General features: G+C 40.2%; 1 protein-coding gene and 1 long non-coding RNA gene across 2 annotated transcripts in view; one reads left to right on the plus strand and one right to left on the minus strand.

Annotated features, from left to right (window-relative positions):
* Positions 1-22,108, plus strand: part of LOC135073428 (coatomer subunit beta) — a 45,783-nt gene that overhangs the window by 19,110 nt on the left and 4,565 nt on the right. Inside the window, 5 exon segments of the mRNA XM_063967611.1 lie at positions 1,796-1,864; positions 4,268-4,363; positions 5,423-5,555; positions 11,869-12,015; positions 13,533-13,694. Of these exon segments, the coding sequence (XP_063823681.1) occupies positions 1,796-1,864; positions 4,268-4,363; positions 5,423-5,555; positions 11,869-12,015; positions 13,533-13,694 (607 nt within the window).
* On the minus strand, positions 19,278-20,106 carry LOC135073669 (uncharacterized). The gene is made up of 3 exons (XR_010257688.1): positions 20,029-20,106; positions 19,704-19,933; positions 19,278-19,521 (listed from the first exon to the last, which is right to left on the minus strand). It is a non-coding gene; the product is annotated as an uncharacterized LOC135073669 (long non-coding RNA).

Below are 22,108 nucleotides of genomic sequence, written 5' to 3' on the forward strand. Positions count from 1 at the left end.
GTCATAGGGCGTGGTTTGTATGAGAGCGCGCCAATACGTATGCGGCGCGCACGCACACACTGACAAAATTTAGCGTGGCTTAGCGGGGAGCCACGAATTTTGAGTGCACTCACTAGGGAACTATTGGCAGGGTGCAAAGAGGCTGGAGGGAGTAGCCTAAAGTCTGGTCCGTGAGCACGCAGAATTTTGTCCAATGACTCCAAGCTACCCATCCTTATCGCTCGCGCGTAATTATATTGCTGTCGCGACTGTGCGACGGGCGCCCGCAGTGAGTGTGACCGGACTTTAAAAGATCACAGCGCTCGCTGCGGCGAATCGTTTACAGCGGCGTGCGCGCGCGCTGCACCACAAGCGGCGAGCCAGTGAGTGACGTCACTAGGGAACTATAGGCAGCGTGCAAAGCGAGTGGAGTGGAGGGAATAGCCTAAACGGTCACAGCGCTGCGCAGTGGCGTGTCATTCACGGCGGCGTGCGTCTGCTGGCGCACCACAAGCTGCGAGCCAGTGAGTGCACTCACTAGCAGAGTAAATACAAATGAGTAAGTTATCTTCATAGAAACGCACCGGGCGCGGTTTGTATGTGAGCGCGCCAATACGTATGCGGCGCGCACGCACACACTGACAAAATTTAGCGGGGATTAGCGGGGAGCCAGTCGTGGTTGCGCCGAATTTTTTCAGTGTGTGCGTGCGCGCCGCATACGTATATTGGCGCGCTCATATACAAACCGCGCTCGGTGCGTTTCTATGAAGATGACCTACTCATTTGTATTTACTCTGTCACTAGGGAACTATTCTTCTTCTTATTCGTTACGCTCTTGGCAGAGCGGTCGTGGTCACGTTGAGGCGTTGTTCACATCGGTTGTAGAGGCGGATACAACTCTCCGCACGATCTCCCTCCATCTCTCTCTATTGGCAGACTGTCTGGTGCAGTCACATACGCCGTCTCCCACTGCTGATTTCACTCGGTCGGTCCAGCGCATTGGTGACCTGCCACGCGATCGGGTTCCTTCGACTTTTCCTTGGACGACCTGGAACTATTGGCAGGGTGCAAAGCGGGTGGAGGGAGTAGCCTAAACGATCACAGCGCTCGCAGCGGTGAATCATTCACAGCGGCGTGCGCGTGTTCGGCGCTAGCCAAGCTGGCGCTGCACCTCGCCGCGCGGCTGACAAGCTGCGAGCCAGTGAGTGACGTCACAAGAGACAATGACTCGCCGGCCCATATGTTGGAGGCTGGAGCCAATGTTACAAGGGAACTGACTCGTCGGCCGCATATGTTGGCGCCAATGTTGGCCAAAAATCAGCTACCTCTACGTGTGAACTCAAGTTGGAGACAATGTTGGTCCAAATGCGACTACCAAGGTGTGGCCTCACGTTGGCGCCAATATCGTCTCAAACGCTATTTCTCCATTCAACGTGTGGCCTCAATCAGACTCTAATACTGATCGGGTCTTAAATGATGTCTGCGTGTTCACACTGCCGGCGAGCTACGAGCCTCATTGCGCGCTTAACGATTTCGCACCCGAATTTAAACTTTATTTGCTTTGACACAAAATTTAAGACATTTGACATTTATGGTTATTCGTGCTGATGACTTTAATCTACATCATTTAGGTATAGTTACAGGGCAAGTACGGTACATTTAATTTAATCTGCGTCTACAAACGTGTGAATCAATCAAGTGACTGCCCTGCCGCGTAAATATTCGAGTGACAAAAAGAAGTACATAGGAAATGAAACCGTATTCTAGGCACTTTACTTATTAATATCTTCTGTCGGCAGACACCAACGGCACCCAGTCGGGCCTGACTGCTGATGACCTAGAGCATGCCGCGCTGTGCCTGCAGGCCGCCTCCGCGCGCCCTGAGGTAAGTGTTGCCATATGCAATTTATTTCTCCTTTGTGCATTATGTATCTTATAACTATATATCGTTTCATCCACGAAGACGCGCCCCGCCATTCTTCTGCTAATGTTTAAATGTTATCATTGCTTATTTTTATTGCTTTGATAGTACCTAGAAATAAGAATAACAACAAAAAATTGTTCTGAATTTGCTTTTATAAATGTATCCCAATGAGAATCTGACGTGCATCTTTATAAACATTCTACTATGAAAATGGAAAATTCAAATCGCTATAACTTCTTAAAAAGCAAATATTTTCAATTTGTAATCGCACTTTTTTATACAAATTTGCTTATACAGGGTGTCCCGTAATGTAACGTCAAGCCGGAACTGGGTGTTGAGGCAAGTTATGCTGGTTATCAGAAAAATATAAAAAAAAATCTATGTGGCATTTGGCAAAATAATAGGCATTTAAAAAAAAACAAAAAAATCTACTCCCGGTGACGGTTTTTTTACTCGTGTTGCCACAAATCTTCACTTTTTCCAAATTTTTTTTTTGTTATGTAACCCTGAATAATGCTTCTCTAAATTGTTATCAAAATTACAAAACCAGCTGCTCCAGCTTAGATGAAAAAAATACATTATTCCCAAAAAAAAATTTCAAAATAAAAATTTTGCCTAGTTTAAACTGACTGTACTGAAAAAAAATTGTACTACGCGAGTGTGGCAAGTGACGTCATAATTTGGCGCATTTAGTAAGGATTCCAAAATGGTATAACACTTGGTAAATTCTTGCTGTGATTGTCGACAATTTTTGGTTTTTTGGAAATAATCCCGTTTTTAACATTATCTACCTTGGTTAAAAATTATTGTTCTAATGTGCCCAAAATTCAAGTTTCTGTGACTGACTACCGTACTGTCAGTCACAGAAACTTTTGTCATCATGACAGTAATTAGTAGTTGACATACTGTGACAAAAGTCACCCGTGCGCGCGCGCCTTTACTACCTGCTCTGCCTGCACTTGTACTTGGTAACAGGGATAATAAGGATATGAAGTTTCGGTTATGGATACGGTTACGGATATTAGAATAATATTATACCAGTTTCGGTTACGGTCACGGATATGAAATCATTTCAGATTATCCGAAACTTTCGGATAATCTAAAATTTCGGTTACGGAATTATTAGAATTTCAAAAATGTAGGTATAATTCAAATAGCAAGATGCTGCGTGACCCACATAGCTACTTTATGTACCAACTAAGACGACACCTATGTATGATAAAGGTAAAACAGGCTGGCATATTAGATGGTGCCAGGGAATGCCAGACAAGTTGGTAACAAATATTAAGATTTAAGGTACAATTCCAAGACGTGCCGCAACCGCAAACTGCAAAACTCTATGAAATCGGCAGCGCGGCATTGCAGCTGCGGCGTGTATACTGCAGATTTCATAGAGTTTTGCAGTTTCAGCAGTTTGGAATTGTACCCTTGAGACTCCGCCTTTATCCGAAACTATCCGTAACTTTTGAATCAGTTTCGGTTACGGTAATGGATATTTTTTTATTTCGGATATCCGATAGTTTCGGTTACGGTTACGGATATCCATAACATCCCTGCTTGGTAAAATGGCCCTCTCCGTCCCGCTCATATCTTTTAAAATGGCTTCTTCACCTCACTTAAGCAAGAAACTTGAATTTTGGGCACATTAGAATAATAATTCTTAACCAAGGTACATAAAGTTAAAAACGGGATTATTTCCAAAAAACCAAAAATTGACGAGAATTACAGCAAGAATTTAAAAGTGTTATACCATTTTGAAATCCTTACTAAATGCGCCAAATTATGACGTCACTTGCCACACTCGCGTAGTACAATTTTTTTTCAGTACAGTCAGTTTAAACTAGGCAAAATTTTTATTTTGAAAAATTTTTTGGGAATAATGTATTTTTTTCATCCAAGCTGGAGCAGCTGGTTTTGTAATTTTGATAACAATTTAGAGAAGCATTATTCAGGGTTACATAACAAAAAAAAATTAGGAAAAAGTGAAGATTTGTGGCAACACGAGTAAAAAGACCGTCACCGGGAGTAGATTTTTTTGTTTTTTTTTTAAATGCCTATTATTTTGACAAAATGCCACATAGATTTTTTTTTATATTTTTCTGATAACCAGCATAACTTGCCTCAACACCCAGTTCCGGCTTGACGTTACATTATGGGACACCCTGTATAATCAGAATATAATAAATAAAATCCATGCGCAAAAAAATATTTTTTTTTTGTTGACCGGTGTTATCCATGCGTGCACACGCACACTACAATAATGACGCTCAAATCTAACTCCCCGCACCCCGCGCTTCCCTCAACCAAAAATTGGTGGAGCGCGTCTTCGTGGATGAAACGGTCTATAACTGGTAATTTCTACAGGTGGTAGTAGACGCGCTGCTGACGACATCTCGCTCCGCGTTATCCGCGCTGCTGGCTCTGCCGGACTCGGCTGCTCATCTGCTTGAGCCCTCACAGGTGAGTGACGTCATATTACGCTGCATGTCATGGGCCGGAAGAATCCGGATGGCTCTTCACGAGCCATAATCTTTTGTTTGCGCATACTCTTTGTTTTGTCCGTCATATGAAACATGCACTAACTTTTTTGCGATCGTCGTATTTATGACTTAGTTCAGGTCTATTCCATTTTGATCAGGTGATCAACCTGTGATCGCCTGGAGTCCACTTTGATCACCTGGGTGATCTAATCCAGAAAGTGGACTCCAGGCGATACTTTGGTGTCCTTTGATCACCTATGGATAAGATCACTTAGGTGATCAAAGATCAAATCCAGGTGTTCAAAGTAGACTAGATCTCAGTTCAAGGTGTTTTATAGTTTAGTCGTGTTATTGTGTTCTTTGAATTACATGTCTTATTCCTTTAATGATACTTGCGCAAGTGCACGCACTCTCAAGTCGAAAATTTGTATGAGCAAAACAAAGTGGTGCGAACCACTATTATAGGCTCGCCGATGGGGCAGCAAGGTTGTGGGGTGGAGGCAACGTACCAAAAAGCTCAGCGTAGGAAGTCCACCCATAAGGTGGACCAATGACCTCATAAAGGTAGCAGGAAGGCGCTGGATGCAGGCCGCTACCAACCGGTCTTTATGGAAAACATTAAGGGAGGTCTATGTTCATCAGTGGACGTCCTATGGTTAAAATTATGATGATGAGTGGCCACCTGCTCCGTGTATCTGCGCAAGTTTCAGCGTAGGCCTCGAAAGTGACATTTCTGTGCTTAATGTAGTTCTTCTTCCCAGGACTATATTGCTACACATATAATACACACAACACTCCACTCACAACACAACACACTAATTCACTCAATACACCACTCATAACACTACACACAAATTCACTCAATACACCACAAAGTCCACAAACACACTAACTAAGAATGTATGTTAATACTTTTGGAAGAGCGGTAACCTCCTACTACAGGTATTCTTATACTTAAAAGGATGGTTACCAAAATATCTTGTTAATCCACTTTATTTATCAAATAAAACATTTTCATTTTTTTCATTTTTCATTTCAGGAGCGCGAGAGCAAGCGTGTGGAGCCGAAGGTGGAGGTGGAGACGGGCATCCAGTTCGCGCTGCTGGCCGGCGCCGGCGCCGCGCACCAGCACCACGACATCTTCGAGCTCTCGCTCAACCGGGCGCTGCAAGGTACATGATGTACACTAATCACGTTTTAGGCCTCAGCCTCGAGTTTAGCGGGCAGCGGGGCGGGAGCGGCGGCGGCGCGGGAGCGGCAGGATCTTATGCGTAAAATCAAATAGACCGGTTCTCGAAAACAGCGGCGCGGGAGCGGGCAACAAGCGGGCAGCGGCGCGGGAGCGGGCAACGAGCGGGCAGCGGCGAGGGAGCGGGCAACGAGCGGGCAGAGCGCACTCCTTCTTTTGCCCACAGTAAATCGAGCGTAAGGAATAAATTTGAATCGAAATAAAATTGTCGCTGTTGTTCAGACATTTCGTTCGCGAATAAAAACAAATATCTCGACAACACAACCCCGAACACAACACTTCGCCGCTAAAGCGCCGCGCGAGCTGCCCGCTGGTTTCGAGAACGGGTCTGCGTTGCCCGCCCCGCTCCCGCGCCGCCGCCGCCGCCGCCCCGCTGCCCGCTAAGTTCGAGGCTGAGGCCTTAGGCCCGCCATACACGGACAGCTCGAGCAGTTAGTCAGTGATCAACATACACGTACCACTCTTGTTTCTTCCTTCCTTCCATCATCGGGGAACCAGACGCAGGTTAGCGTACCATCCCTATATTGTTGACATTCCACCAGCTCGCACTAAGCGTTTCGATGACTCTTTTATAATGCGAACAGCTAGGGACTGGAATTCGTTACCTGCTGCTGTCTTTCCCGAAAACTATAATCCGGGCCTCTTCAAGGCGAGAGTGAATAGGCACTTACAGGGCAGATATGTACCATTCTAGACTGCATCCCACTTAACATCAGGTGCGATTGTGGTCAAATACCTGCCTTGTTATGCATAAAAAAAATTGTAGTCAAGAGTCAACAGCTAGAAGCTGCCAGTGATAACTGCTCGAGCAGTTGGTCTTAACTGCAGTCAACAAATCACAAGCGCGCGCGCCGTGGAATGAAGAAAGTGGGCGGAGGTAACTGCGCGAGAGCTGTCGACAGCTCGAGCAGTCAGTGTATGGCTGGCGACTGCTTGACCGCACGATGAAAATTCACCGTGCTGTCGACCGCCCGAATCAGTTGCAACCGCTCGAGCGGTTCGTGTATGTGCGTCCATAGAACTCTGCAGTTCACTGTGCAGTCGCAGCTTGAAGCTGTCGACCCTGACTGCTTCAAGCGGTCCGTGTATTGCCGGCCTTAGGTTGCAGAACGGAATCTTGAAATAAAATGACACAGTTTGAGTCATGAGTTCATGACGGTTATTTTGGCGGGTATATTCATTTTTTCAACTTAATGTGTAATTATCTTAGAAAATTTTCATGTGTATACTTGGGTCTAGTGCAAATCTAGCCAGGCCCAGCGAAGAGACAAAATATAAATTGAAACAAATCCCAAATGTGTATATCATACGGTTGAAAATGACTTTCCAAAGCTAAAAATTTGCAAACAGTTCTGAGAACAGCAAATAAAACGACGTTTGATAACTCCGCTTGGTGAAATGTCCCTGCTGACGCATGATTCAATATCGATTTTTCGCATTCGATCGAAGCGCGATGGATAGTCCGCTTTGGCCTTAGCTATTGACGAATGACGGCTAATATTTAAGAGCCATTTCACAAAAATATTCCGCGCGAATTTAGGTAAAAGCTGTCAACGCAACGTCAAAAGAGTAAAAAGAACGCTGAAATGGACAAAAAAATCTTGAGCCGTGACCGTATTAAGATTTGATTTAAGTTATTAATTTTAAGGTAGAATGAGGTATTCAAACTTGATAAATTAATTTAAATTTTTAATAGAGTTTAATAAGTCTTTTATATTTCGATTCATAATGAAACACGAATAGGTATAATATGTAAAATATATATTAAGTACAAAATAAAGACAGTCACATAGTGAAAAAAAAATCTGCCCCTTTACAGCTCCATCATCGGGCCCTGGATACGAAATATTCGTCAAGGCGAATCACATAAGCCCAAACTCCATAGGGTTCTATTGTTTTGTTACGGAGGTGGCCATTGCATCTCCTCCAGATCCATTATCAGACAGAGCTAAGAAATAAATAAATAAATATTATTATAAGTAAACAAATAGGTAACTAAAATAATTCATCTTACTATCTTACTTCTTACTAGTCTTACTAATATTATAAATACGAAAGTTTGTGTGGATGTCTGGATGTTTGTTACACTTTCACGCAAAAACTACTGAACAGATTTTGATGAAACTTTACAGTACAGTACAGCAGTACTAGGCAGTCTGTGTTCAACTATCACTCGGGTCGGAAGTTCCTATCGCAAGACCTTTGGTTCACTCAGTTCCGATACGACTCTAGTGCTGTGTGTAATTATTTTCGTGAATACACTGAATTTATTAATTTTATTTATTGATATAAATTTCTACGAGTGGATTTCATTTTGCCTGAGACCTACGCCATGAACCCTGAACCAGAAGACCCTGTCGCCAGCGACAGCGACGCTCATCCATCCCTGGCGTCGACCAGAATAACAATGTTAGGCTATAATTTATGACGATCTGTGACAAACTAAATTTCAAGCGGGTGAAGCCGCGGGCAATACTACATATTTCATACTAGCTTTTTGCCCGCGACTTCTTCTGCGATGAAGTGGAAAATGGTTCTAATAGAATTAAGAGATTCTAAGAAAATTAATTTTGTTAAAATAAATGATTATATTTTTTGATATAAAATCTACAAATTATTATGTTTAAATATTTGAATACTTACAAAATTATGAGATCTTTCTAAAACAAAATTAAAACACTACACCTGCCGCAGATTAAAATTTCTTTGTAAACAATGTTTTTTTGTTTTTCCTTCAGGTGCTAAAATCACCAGGCTATTGTGTGCGTATACTCTGGAGTATGCCACATACAACTGGTCGTCGGAGAAGCATAGATTTCCATTAAGTCTACTCCCGCTACCATATGGAACTCCGCTAAAACTCGTGAGGGCGCCAACACTTGCTTTTTATCGAAAATTAGTATGAGCAGCTGCGCACGCGGTTGCCCGTTGCAGGCTCTATGCAACCACACTATTTTAAACCGTGGTCCCTAAGTATGAGATGGGAAACTGCACTCTCTTGAATTCTCTTGAATTTGATGGTGTTAGGGGAATCCTAGGAATGAATACAGACTTTCCAATGGGATCTCCTCATCAATATTGCGAAATTGCGAGTTGCAATGCAATGTTACGTTTTCACTTGTTATTTTATTGTAATCTGACCTTGATTTTTCAAACACGTGTCAAAAAAAAAATTAAATCAAAAGTACTAAGGAATATTTCATTGATATCAACTTAGAAACAAGCACAGATCACAGAAACTAAAGGGAAATGTGACAAGGGACAAATTGGAACATATTATTGCTTGTGAAAGCAATGATGACAGTAGCGACGTCATTATGTAAACAGTTTATATTGCTTGCATAGTACTAAAGATTATTCGAATGTTGAATACTGATACCGCAGTGGATAATGAGCACATAATTTGATTTCTTTGTGTGTGTGAATTTCTAATACGACACTGAGTTTCGAACTCAGCGCATTACTTAGCATCTCTCTATATTTCTATGGAACCAAGTTATCTCCAAAATAACATTCCACACCTTTTTAACATAGTCAGGTAATAATTTTAATAAAATACGAAGAACGTCATCTATCAATAGGATATATGTATATTTTAGAAGTTAATAAATTATGCATAAAATATAAACACTAGAAGTTTAGTTAAATCGTAGACTTTCTGAAAAACAAGTACTAAAATCGTACTGAAAAAAAAGTATTAATATTATGTTATCTAATTTATTTGTTAAACGTCGAATTTTATCAAAGATTTTGTACTATAATATAGTTTTTGAAAATATTTTATAGCCTACATAGAAAAAAAATTAGGATTCAAAATCGTGAAAGAATTTTTTTTCGGAGCTATTGCCTCCAAACAAACAAACAAACAATCAAATCTTTCCTCTTTTATTACTATAGATTTAACAACAAAGCTTCCCTCTCGAAACAAAACGCTTCTTTTTTTTCTTCACGAAACAAAACTCAAAGCGGATAAATAAATAAACAAATCTTTGAACAATTTCACAGCGCCATCTAGTCCAAAAGTAGGCAACCAATATGCTTGTGTTAAGGGTGCTAGCATAATGGATATACTTTTTTATAATTTATTTATTAAATTAAATACATGGTACCTACATATTATACATAGTTACACCCAGATCCGTCAAAGAAATTAAAATTCATCATTTCAATTTCTGCTCGGCCAGCCGACTCGAAAAAGCCTCTCGGCATAGTATCAAATGTATTTGGTCGCCGTATAAATCACCGCTTTACGACACGAACGCACGTAAACGTCACGGCGGGAAAAATGACACAGGTCCTGCCTTGACGGGCGCTCGCGCCATACTAATCGATGTCGGCTTGCGCATTGTAATTTATATTGATATTCACATCAATATTTTGACAAAGTGGTTACTAATATTTAAACAATAACTGTAGAAATCAATTCTACAATGAATATTCTTTATTTTGGGATACTTTTATTGCAGTTATTGCTGTGTTTTTAAACCAAAAACCACGATCAAAATGTGACGTTAATCTTCAAATTTGCCAAATTATTTTTAGATTTTACTCAATAATGGTAATGAAATTCAAGAATCTATTTCATTAATGGACTACAAGAATATATGTCCGATGATTACTATATATTTTTAAGCTTATTATATGAGCATAAATAATAGATACAGGACTTTGAAAATGAGTCTGCGGCAATTTTTCCGTAAAATGGTTGTGGGAGATGGGGCACTGTGAATTAAGCAAAAGAATTTTAGTAAATCCGTTTCATTAATGGTCAACACCAAGGATTGACCTATCTTTCGCAGTTATTAAATAATCTCTGGGTGTTGCTTAAGATAGTAATTCATGCTTCCAAAATCTTAGAATTTCGCACGAAAATGTAAAATGGCTCTTAATGTATATTGTTATATAATTTTGTAGCATTAACGGCCGAATACTGAAACGCCATTTAAATATTTGACGGCTTCTCAAATAGTTAAGCAGCTCCTAAACTTACATTTCGCATACTCAAAACAATATCTGAGCAGTTCTCAATTTGTAAGCACCTCTCAAATTAAGTTGCACTTAAAAACGCCACTCAAATGAATTTTCGCATACTGAAACGCCATTCAACGCTAAGCATTACTCAAACAACTGTCAAATCGTCTTAAGCAGCTGTTAAATTTGAGAGTGCTTGCCCGGTATCTTAAATCCTATTCTTATACCTAAATCGACCTAAATAGTGGTAAATAATGTGTGTCATCGTTATCATTTCTTTCGAGCCTTGAGGAAATACCTAGATCTAATCGCAGGAACGCAATAAGGCTGAACGCTATTGAAAAATATTATTATAATGACATGCAATTCCGAGCGAGGTTCCGCGTCTCTAAAGAAACGGTGTTGTTTCTGGATTCATAATTTGGAAGCTCTTTGAAACCCCTCACCAAACGCCATACAACCAGTGGACCAAATACTTATATAACCCTACTGTTCTACGCAACGGGAAGTTATGAACGTGTACTAGGTGATATCTTCCACATCTAACAACCAACTGTGCATCGTATAGTGCACGAAGTAACAACCAAAATAGCTGCTATGAAACCGCAATACATAAACATGCCTATTTCTGAGGAATAAGGGGACATCGCATAAGTAGCAGCATTTCCAAGAGTTGTTGATTTGTCAATTTGATGCTCTGTCAACAATAATAAATGTCAATATTGTGGTTACGTTTCGGTCCACGATCGCCACTTAATAGATTTCAACAATAAAAAGTATCACCTTTAAAATTATTTTTTTAATTAAATAAAAATGCAAGCATTAATTTTTTTATATGACAAAACGAGATTTATATATAATAGAAACTAAAAATAAACTGTTCTATGTTAAGTTGATTGAGTATATTTCCATAAAAGACAATATATAAACAAACGATGCTGCGTGTAATGGATAAAAAACGCAAAGTTATCATTTGTGTAAATGAAAACATACTTTTTTTGGTAAATGTTGCCATTATGTAAACATTTGAGAGCTGCTTAGCTGATCACGACTTCAAATCCGTTAAGTGGCGTTTGAGAATACCATTTAAAATTGAAGGATACTTAAATTTAGGAGCCCGTCAGCTGAGTGAAAGATTTGAGTAGCGTTTCAGTATTCGGCCGTAAGAGTCGTATCTCAAACTAATTCAATTCCCGCCTTAGGCAGTTCGATTTTTTCAAGTTATTTATAATTTTCAAATTTAATGTATATTGTTTGCCTCTCAGGTCGCAACACAACGTCGGCCGACCAGAGCAGCAAGCTGTCGAAGGTGACGCAGCTGACGGGCTTCTCGGACCCCGTGTACGCCGAAGCCATCGTGGCCGTCAACCAGTACGACATCGTGCTCGACGTGCTCGTCGTCAACCAGACCGGTCAGTCGCATCATCATCACCACTAGCTGTCACCATCACCATTTAGGACCTAGGGATACCGTGATTGCTGGACGTGTCACACATTCTTCGTCGCTACACTCTTGCCAGAGTGGTTGTGGTCGTCACACCCGGTCCGGTGGCATGCCTCACAATCCGTCGCCATTCCTCCCGCACTGCAGCCTTTCTAGTGCACTCGTGGAGTGAACCATTCAGTGCGGTTTTGACCTGGTCAGTCCAGCGTATGGGCGACCTGCCGCACTCTATTGTGCCCTCAACCTTCCCCTGCACGACAAGTCGTTCAACAGAAGCGACGTCTCCACGTGTAGCACATATGTATGGCTCTTTAATTGGACAGGCTGACCCATCATCATAATCCTAAGTGGTTCACTGCTGAATTAGTGTGATCCTGTTAACCAATAGAATGATTCAACATCACTATCATCTGTGTGTGCGATACAATGTCGCCGTATAGTCAATCAAGAGTTATATGAATGTGGGTCTCAGTCAATTTCATTTACAACCACAGAGCTAATGCAATAGTGGGTTGACTTATCTTCCTTGGGCCTGCGATACACATCCCTTTACCTATATGATTCGTAGCTAACATATTTTGACATACTTTGTAAAAGTCCCTTAATTAATAAATAGAAAAAAAAAAAACATATTTTGAACTTTATTGAGATGAAATAAGGTACAAAATTGTAGGAAAAGATATTTTGTGTATTGTAAAGTTTGCACATTTCGTAGATATGAAATAAATAATATGTGATTTATTTAATATTTGTGTATGTATCGAGTGGCGACCACGGCCTGGAAGACGTAGCGTGGGCAGGCCTCCTACTAAGTGGACTGACGATCTGGTGAAGGTCGCGGGAAGAGCCTGGATGCGGGCAGCGCAGGACCGTTCATTGTGGAAAACCTCGGAGGAGGCCTTTGTCCAGTGGACGTCATTCGGCTGAAACGAACGAACCAACGAACTGAATTTACATGTATCTCTTAACTTCTATCTGGTGTCATGTATGTGTTACGGTTAATGTGATAAATTGAAAATTATTAATAATAACCGGTTATTATGAATAATTACCGACAGTCGCGGTAAAAGTGATAAATTAATCACATATAATAGTGATTATTTAATAATTCAACCTTAGTAGGTAATAATTTCATAAAAGAGAACAACATCTTGTGTATGTGCTCGTGTACAACCAAACTTTTGAACGTTTTGATATCATAAATTAATATAATTTGGCATAATGAGTTTGGAATGTTTCTTGCATAATATTACTTTTCTATGATGCCCATAACATAATGTTTTGATTTAAAGTGAAAAATAGGTTAAGGTGCGGCGGGGGTGGCCCTTGGGCGACCCCTAAGCCGCCTATTTAGTTTTATACACACTTAAATGACCTCATATTAATCACATTTACCAAATCATGCGGTAATTATTCATAATAACCGGCGATTATTCATAATTTTCACATTTATCACTTTGACCGTAACATATGCATGTGTTGCAGACGACACTCTCCAGAACTGCACGGTGGAGCTGGCCACGCTGGGCGACCTTCGGCTGGTGGAGCGGCCGGCGGCGGTGGTGCTCGCGCCGCGCGACTTCGCCACCATCAAGGCGCACGTCAAGGTCGCCTCCACCGAGAACGGCATCATCTTCGGCAACATCGGTCAGTGCGCTATACAGACGATACTCCCCAGAACTGCACGGTGGAGTTGGCCACGCTGGGCGACCTGCGGCTGGTGGAGCGGCCGGCGGCGGTGGTGCTCGCGCCGCGCGACTTCGCCACCATCAAGGCGCACGTCAAGGTCGCCTCCACCGAGAACGGGATCATCTTCGGCAACATCGGTCAGTGCGCTATAACTATAATAGACATGTTGACACCACAGTCAATTGACGTACTTTTTAAAACTGTCAAAACGAAACTCTCCCATAGATTTTGTATGGCTCTACAAGCAAGTGACGTCACTATTTTGTCAACCCAATTAAACTGCTTTTTTCAATTACAATTCGAACAAAAATCGAAATTTACAGGTAATTTCAAATAAATTAGGTTTTTAAGAGCAGAATGAAGAGTCTTTTTATAACAGTTGTGGTTTCGAATTATTGGGGTATGGTGTCAAACTGTCTATTAGTGATGCAACGAATACTACTTTTACGAATACGAATATCTCTACATAGTCATGAAACACTCATAAATTTAACTCTTTTTATCATGGTTAATGTTTTAGTAATTAAAAGTTACTAATGGCATTTTTTTGGTATTGTATGTGAAGGAATTGTAGCTTTTGTGGTAAATAAAAGAAATATTGAGGAATATAACTTTCTATTCGGTTTAGAGCGCACACAAATCACAGAGTTCAAAATGGCAGTAACAGTAGTGTCAACATGAAAAAACTAAACGGATTTCCGTATTGCCAACATACACAATATAAAATGGTTGCGTTCCATTTATTCTAACACCCACCCCTGGAACGTAACCCCATTTTAGTTACACAATACAAATGCTTATCAGCGGTAGTACCCTTAGTTAAATTATCAGCAATCATGTCTTCACCTTTAACATAACAAAATTTAACATTTAAATTATTAACATGATCCTTCAGAAAATGATAACGAATGTCTATATGCTTAGACCTAGGTAAGTAACAGTCATTCATAGATAACTTGATCGCACTCTGGTTGTCACTGAAGATGACGAGCGGGCCGTGCGGCGGCTGGCCGAGCTCGCCGTGCAGCTGCTGCAGCCACAACGCTTCCTGCGTCGCGGAGGACATCGACATGTACTCGGCTTCGGCTGTCGACAAGGCAACAGTCTGCTGTTTATGTGACCGCCAAGAGATGGCGCCACCCTGTAACATAAAAATGTAACCTGTGCACGATTTTCGGTCGCACACATCTCCTGCCCAATCTGCATCACAATATCCTGTGATTTTCTCATTACCATCTTTGGTGTAAATCAATTTCAAATCTTTTGTGCCCTGTAGATATCGAAATATTCTCTTCACTGCAGTCCAATGCGTAGCCTTGGGATTGTTGTTGAATCTGCTCAGTGTGTTAACTGCAAATGATATATCTGGCCGGGTAACCTGAGCCAGATAAAGCAATGAACCAATAGCTTGTTGATATGGACAGTTTAACAATGCTTCTTGTTCTTCATTTTCATTAAATTTCATACCAACTTCAATAGGTGTTTTCACAGGTTTGCAGTCCGACATTCTGAATCTTGCTAATGTTTCTTTAATATATTTCTCCTGATCCAGTACAACATCACTTCCACACCTAGTGATGTGCATGCCCAAGCACTGGCTAGCTGGGCCTAGATCTTTCATTTCCAAGTGTTCTTTTAATTTTTCCTTAAATAACATCTTTGTAGACTCTTGAGCAGTAAATAAAATTAGATCATCAACCCAGACAGCTATAAATGTGTTCTGTTCTATATTGAAATAAACACATGGATCTGTTTTCGATTGTTGCATTCCCAACTCATGTAGGACTTTGTTAAGTTTGACATTCCAAAGCCTACTGGCCTGTTTTAGCCCATATATCGATTTATGTAGAATGCATACCTGAGATCCCTGTTTATACTGTTCTGGTTGCTCCATATAGATAGTTTTATCTATCTCTCCTTGCAAAAAGGCTGATACAGCATCCATTTGATCTATTTCCAGATTATATTTAGCTGCCAATGCAAATAAGTAGCGAATAGTGGTGTACCTGACAACTGGTGAGTATGTTTCTTCATAGTCTAATCCATTTCTCTGAGCATAGCCTTTTATTACAAGCCTAGCCTTGTAACTGGTGATATTTCCACTCTGGTCAGTTTTCGTTTTGAATACCCACTTATAGGGTAGAGCCTTTTTTCCCGGTGGAAGGTCTGTCAAACTCCAGGTTTCATTTTTCATTAAAGAATTGTATTCTTTATCCATCGCCTTCTTCCATTCTGTGGCTTGAGGTGATGACAGAGCCTCTTCTACAGTCTGTGGATCAGATGAGTCAGTGTACAAACACAAATAACTATTTTTGTCACTCTCTTCATTCCTTTGCTTCTGAGACCGCAATGATCTTACTGTGATGTTGCTGTTAACATCCTGCTGCCGTCTCACTGAACACGGTGGATGGTAAGTTTCATCAGAATCTCCAACATCAGTTTCATACTCACTTGAGTCTTCATGGACATCCGAGTCATTGTGCTCCGGAGTGAGTATTTCGGGATCAGAACTGCCTTTGCTGCTCTCACTTTCCACTGTATCACAATCAACAGGGAGATTTGCATGTGTATTCACAGTTTCTATAAAAGTGACATCTCTACTTTTTACTATTTTCTTTGTTTCAGGGTCAAACAATCGGTAACCCTTCGAGTTTTCACAATAGCCAACTAGTATCATCCTTGATGATTTCTTGTCCCACTTTTGACGTTTTTCTTTTGGAACATAGACCATAGCAACAGAGCCAAATATCTTCATGTGTGACAAGTTGGGTTTCCGTCCTTTCCAAATTTCAAATGGAGTTTTACCTTCTAGTGCCTTTGTTGGTGACCGGTTGACAACATATGCTGCAGTCGCCACAGCTTCAGCCCACAAGCTCTTTTCCAAACCAGCATAAAATAGCATGCACCTCGCTCGCTCAACCAGGGTTCGGTTCATCCGTTCAGCGAGGCCGTTGTGCTGAGGCGTGTAGGGAGTGGACGTCTGGTGAACAATACCATGATTAGACAAAAACTTCTCAAAATTATGATTACAATATTCTTTGCCATTATCTGTGCGTATAATTTTGATTTTGTGGTCCAATTCATTCTCTACCTTTGACTTGAAATCCTTAAAGGTGTCCAGAACATTCATTTTATCTTTGAGAAAGTACAAATGGACCTTTCGGGTAAAGTCGTCGATGAAAGTGATAAAGTATTTCATACCTCCATATGATATGTTCTCCATCGGGCCGCACAAATCAGAATGTATTAGTTCCAGTGGTCTTGTTGCTCTGGAACCAACATTTTTGAACGGCAGTCTGGCTTGTTTCCCTTCCAGACAGTGGGTACAGGTGACATTACTTACATTCTGAGTCAGAGTCACACCCTCAGCACAACCAGGCAGCTTCTTCACATCTGTAACATTCAGATGGCCCATACGTAAATGCCATAAGTAAACATTATTACAGTTTGTGTCACTAGATGATAAGTGAGCCATTTCTCCGCTAGTGTCCATGATATACAAGTTATTATTTAATGTTGCAGTACATATGATGTCTCCTTTGATGTTTCTAATAAAACATCCTCTGTTATCAAATGTAACATTAAATCCACCTTTCACTATAGTGCTAACTGAGAGAAGATTAGCAGCTAGTCCAGGAACAAATAAAACATTTTTTACCTGAATTTTATGTTCCTTATTTACTTGAATATCTACACAACCAACTCCCTTGACAGCCAATGGTTCCCTGTTGGCAACTGTAATGTGTTTCACTGACGGCTCGGTGTCATTGTACATCCAGTCTTCTCTACTTGTCATGTGCATGGATGCACCGGAGTCAATCAACCATTTATCACTGTTGTCACCAATGGTAGCTGAAAAAGCTGCAACAAAACTAGAAGTTTCTCCTTTACTACTTGTAGTTGATGGTTTCTTTGGCTGCTTACAAAACTTTGCAAAATGTCCTTGTTTGTTGCAATTAAAACATCTCGGTCCTTTTGATTTAGGTGGCTGATCTTTGCTCTTCGTTTTCTTGGAGTTTGTATAGAATGCAGTAGATGTTGATGTTTTTATTTCCTGAATAAGTTTGGATTTCACCGTGTCAGCACTGATTACTATACCAGAACTCTCCAGCCCCATGATCATGGGCTTATATTCATCAGGCAGTCCAGCCAACATTAGGGTCCCGAGCCACTCATCGTTCACATCAAATCCTATGTTCCGCAGTTTGTGCGCTGTGGTCATTATCTTACTGACATAGGTTTCAACACTGTTATTCGATTCTAAAGTGGTGTTTATCAAGTCTTTAAGCAAACCAACTCTTCTTGTAAGGCCATTGTCATCAAAAGCTCTCTGTAAGCTATCCCACACCTGTTTTGCCGTTGAGCATTCCTGAACATGGACATAATTCTGGGGATCCAGTAGCAAAATTAGCTTGGCCTTCGCCTTGACATCCTTGGCAGCATCAACAGGTTTGTTATCAGGCGGTTCCACACAGCACCACAAATCCTCGTGCTCTAAATATGTTTTCATGCTGAATTTCCAGGTGGCAAAGTTCTCTCGCCCGATCAGCTTTTCGAGACTGAACATATTTGCACTCATCCTGACGCGTTTTCACCAGATAAGCAAGCAAGCAAGCGTTTTTCACAAACACGTTGTTGTACATAACCTCAATTCGGACTTCAATTGGAATTTCACCGACTGATTGAAGATTTTCTGATTTCTTCCAGATTTACCACAACTACGCTCTGCTACCATGAAGGAATTGTAGCTTTTGTGGTAAATAAAAGAAATATTGAGGAATATAACTTTCTATTCGGTTTAGAGCGCACACAAATCACAGAGTTCAAAATGGCAGTAACAGTAGTGTCAACATGAAAAAACTAAACGGATTTCCGTATTGCCAACATACACAATATAAAATGGTTGCGTTCCATTTATTCTAACAGTATGAATTGTATCACTTTACTTTGTAACTAATCACAAAACAAAATAATACTTGTACAATCGACCTGCTATTGACTGTCAAATTCCGGAAGAGAACTTGCTCACTACTTTGTTACATACTGACCGGGGGTTTCCCGTCATGTCGTTGTGGCTACAGTGTTCGGAGACACACACGTGTGTGACAAAATTTAAAAAAAGTAGGTATTCGTTATTATTATTTCACCGAATACGAATATTCGGTAAATGTCTACTATTTTGCATCACTAGCTTTAATGCTCGAAATTACCTACAGCTCGGCCTTGTGGTTCCATTTGTCTGTTCTATCCTATTCACAGATTTAAAAAGAAAACGTCTCTAAGGATGGGTTGCACCATCTTACTTTAACTTTGACAAACGTAAAAAGGGTTATGCCCACTTAGTATGGGACCTTTGGCCTGAGGTGGACAGACATTACAGCATGTATTTTGTTATTTATTAAATAGTCTATACCAGTAAGAAACAGAATATAAATATCATTTTGTATCCAAGTCCTTAAAAAAATTTTTTTTTGCTTAAGACTAGAAAGGTTAGAAGCAAAATAAAACACCATTTTTTAATTATTATTATTTGAATCTGACTCATGGGTCAATAAAATATTGTCTAGGAACTAGGCAGGTGGAAATACATGTTCCTGATACCTTGCCCAGCTCAAAAACCACAAAATTGTCATAACATGAGCACAGCAACCTACTGTTATTCGGCCAATATCAGGGCAAATGAATCCTCGTCCCATCATGTGTTTGTTGGGGCTCCACAGCATGTGTAGCAGCTCGATCAGCTCACTGCCACTTAAGGATGACATATTTGGTCAGATCCCCGCAGCTGAAACAAAGAAATTAATTATGGTATCATTCAAAATTCATTCTTTAAGATATTGAGATGTGATGTCAATTTTTATCTATCAGTAAGAAGTATTTGTATAGAAAAAAATAAACACTTTGTTCAAATATATCAAGCCAATGTCTTTAATAAAATATAATGAAAATAATTATAAAAAAACTTACTTGACGAGGTGAAATCTGTTCCATTATTACATTATTTTCGAATATGTGATTCTCTTTCCGTGTTAATATGCAGTCTATGGAACGTATTTGTAACAAAGACAATCCACGTTAACAGTGACCAGTGCTAGTGGTTGCTTCTTCATTTGAAATATTATTTGTCCTTGATTGGTGCAGAGCCACACCGTGGCCACGGTCCAACATGAGTGACAACATACACTGCTGTTATCAATCTAAAAAAAAAGTTTTATTAGGATTATGGTAATCTACGGTAAAGGTAGTTGATCAAATACATTGTACAAGTCCACACGCTCATTCAATAACTTACCAGCTGAGGAGTCATCCACTGACATTATAACCAACTGAACTTAATAAGCTCTAGGCTATGTCGCCTCCTCTGCATCATTGACAGCTATACAATTGATACATTATCATAGGTTCCTCATGAGGTTGAGGAATTGCTAGTTGCATTATCCAAAATCGGGCTGGGGTTAACATTGGGGCTCGGGTCGGAGTCCATACGTAAGCCGTGGTCGGCGTTTAGGCAAGGTTCGATGGCCGAAAGTGAGCCATTGGTCATTGGTTGAGTGAGATTCGTAGTTCGAGAGTATGCCAGGGTCATCGGGAAGGGAAGCATCGAGGACCATGGTCAAAAAAATTAAGACGTCAAAAGGGAAACTTATACAACACTCTTCTGCTTTTATTTTGGCAAAAACTTGGTTTTGAGAACTAAACAACACTCACGATGAAAAATACAAAACAAAGCGAATGACAGATAACAGCTGTGACAATATTTTCAGTGTTGCCATGCTAATAATGTGGTGATGAATAAAAATAATCGATATAAAAATCGATTGTATTTTTGATGACTCGAAATAAGGTGTATAATAAGGTGTGTGTGAAATAAGGTTTTATTTAGTTATTTAAATATTTTTGGTAGTGTTATTAGAATATTAAAAAAAAATTTATAAATGTCATTTTAATGAATACGTATTTTAAAAAATAATAATTGTCATAGTCAAACAACAATCGATATGAATCGATTCTTACCGATAAGATTCATTTTGGCAACACTTCACTTTGAAATGAGTGTTAAAGACAGGAAGTTGTAATTATCACATAAAGTACTATTTAAATTGGATTTTTATAAAGGCAAATTGATACAAAGTTACACTAAGTGAATACTTTAAAAATTAATTAAAAATTTTTGGCAAATTCATATTTTCATTAGCAGCTTGTCCACGCCAGGCCAGAAATGAACATTGTCCTTTGTCAAAATTAAAAAAAAAACCGGTTACCGTCATAGTTACGGTCAAAGTTAGGTGGTGCAACTCAGCCTTATGCCTGTTTTCACCATCAATCCCTAATTTTTAAGTGATCATAGGGATCGAGCAGCAAAATTCTTATTAATTGTTACCATAGGGGTCACATAAAAATTAGGGATTGATGGTGAAAACGGGCATTAATCTCTTACGTGAGATCAGATCGCCTCTAGATTTTTAATTAAACACAAGTCCGTAGCAGGCCTTTCACTAGGTGAACCTACGATCTGGTGAAGGTCGCGGGAGGTATCTGGATTCGAGTAGTGCAGGTCGTTATGGAAATCTTTAGGGGAGGTCTTAGTGCAGCTGTGGACGTCATTTGGCTGAAACAAACGAGCGAGATGAACCAGTTTTTTTAATCAGTGATGAGAACAAGTTTAAACCAGGCCTGGCTCACTCCGCGCGGTACATCCGATAATTACCTACAGCGAAGCGCCCCGCCGGCGGGTATTATATCAGTCGAGTGTCATGCGTTGTAGTACCTAATTCTATGATCGAAGTATTATTACAAAATGGACATAAAGAGAAAGAAATATTATTGTGCGGCGTTCGGGTGTTTAAATTCGAAAAGAAACCTAACGGATTTATCTCTTTTTTCGCTTCCCAAAGATGCTGAAAGGTATGTTGGCCATGTAGGTAATCAATAATTCTTAGGATAGTATAGGAACCTAACCTACCATGACTACTGCTCAGAATGCGTTCGTTCGTTTCAGCCAAATGACGTCCACTGCTGGACAAAGGCCTCTCCCAAGGTTTTCCATAATGAATGCGTACTTTAGGTACCTACTATCGTACCTCATTTAAAATAAGTAGATTAATTATTTTTTTACTAGACACTACTAGACAGCAACCCTAACAGCGTAAGAAGAGTTCAGAGGCACGCGATAGAAAGAGACAAAACTTGAAGGTGAATAAAATTGTAGGTACGTAGTGCTGTGCGAGCTGAATTCCACTGTATCGCGTCGTAGCAAGACTCGCATTTATTTAAATCGTCTTGCGGAGTAATCCTTCTGTACCTGTACTATTACTTATTCTGTGTTTAAACTATAATTTTTGAACCTTAAAACAAGCCAATAAGGTTTAAAC

Source organism: Ostrinia nubilalis, chromosome 7 (genome assembly GCF_963855985.1).
Source record: "Ostrinia nubilalis chromosome 7, ilOstNubi1.1, whole genome shotgun sequence".
Lineage (NCBI taxonomy): Eukaryota > Metazoa > Arthropoda > Insecta > Lepidoptera > Crambidae > Ostrinia > Ostrinia nubilalis.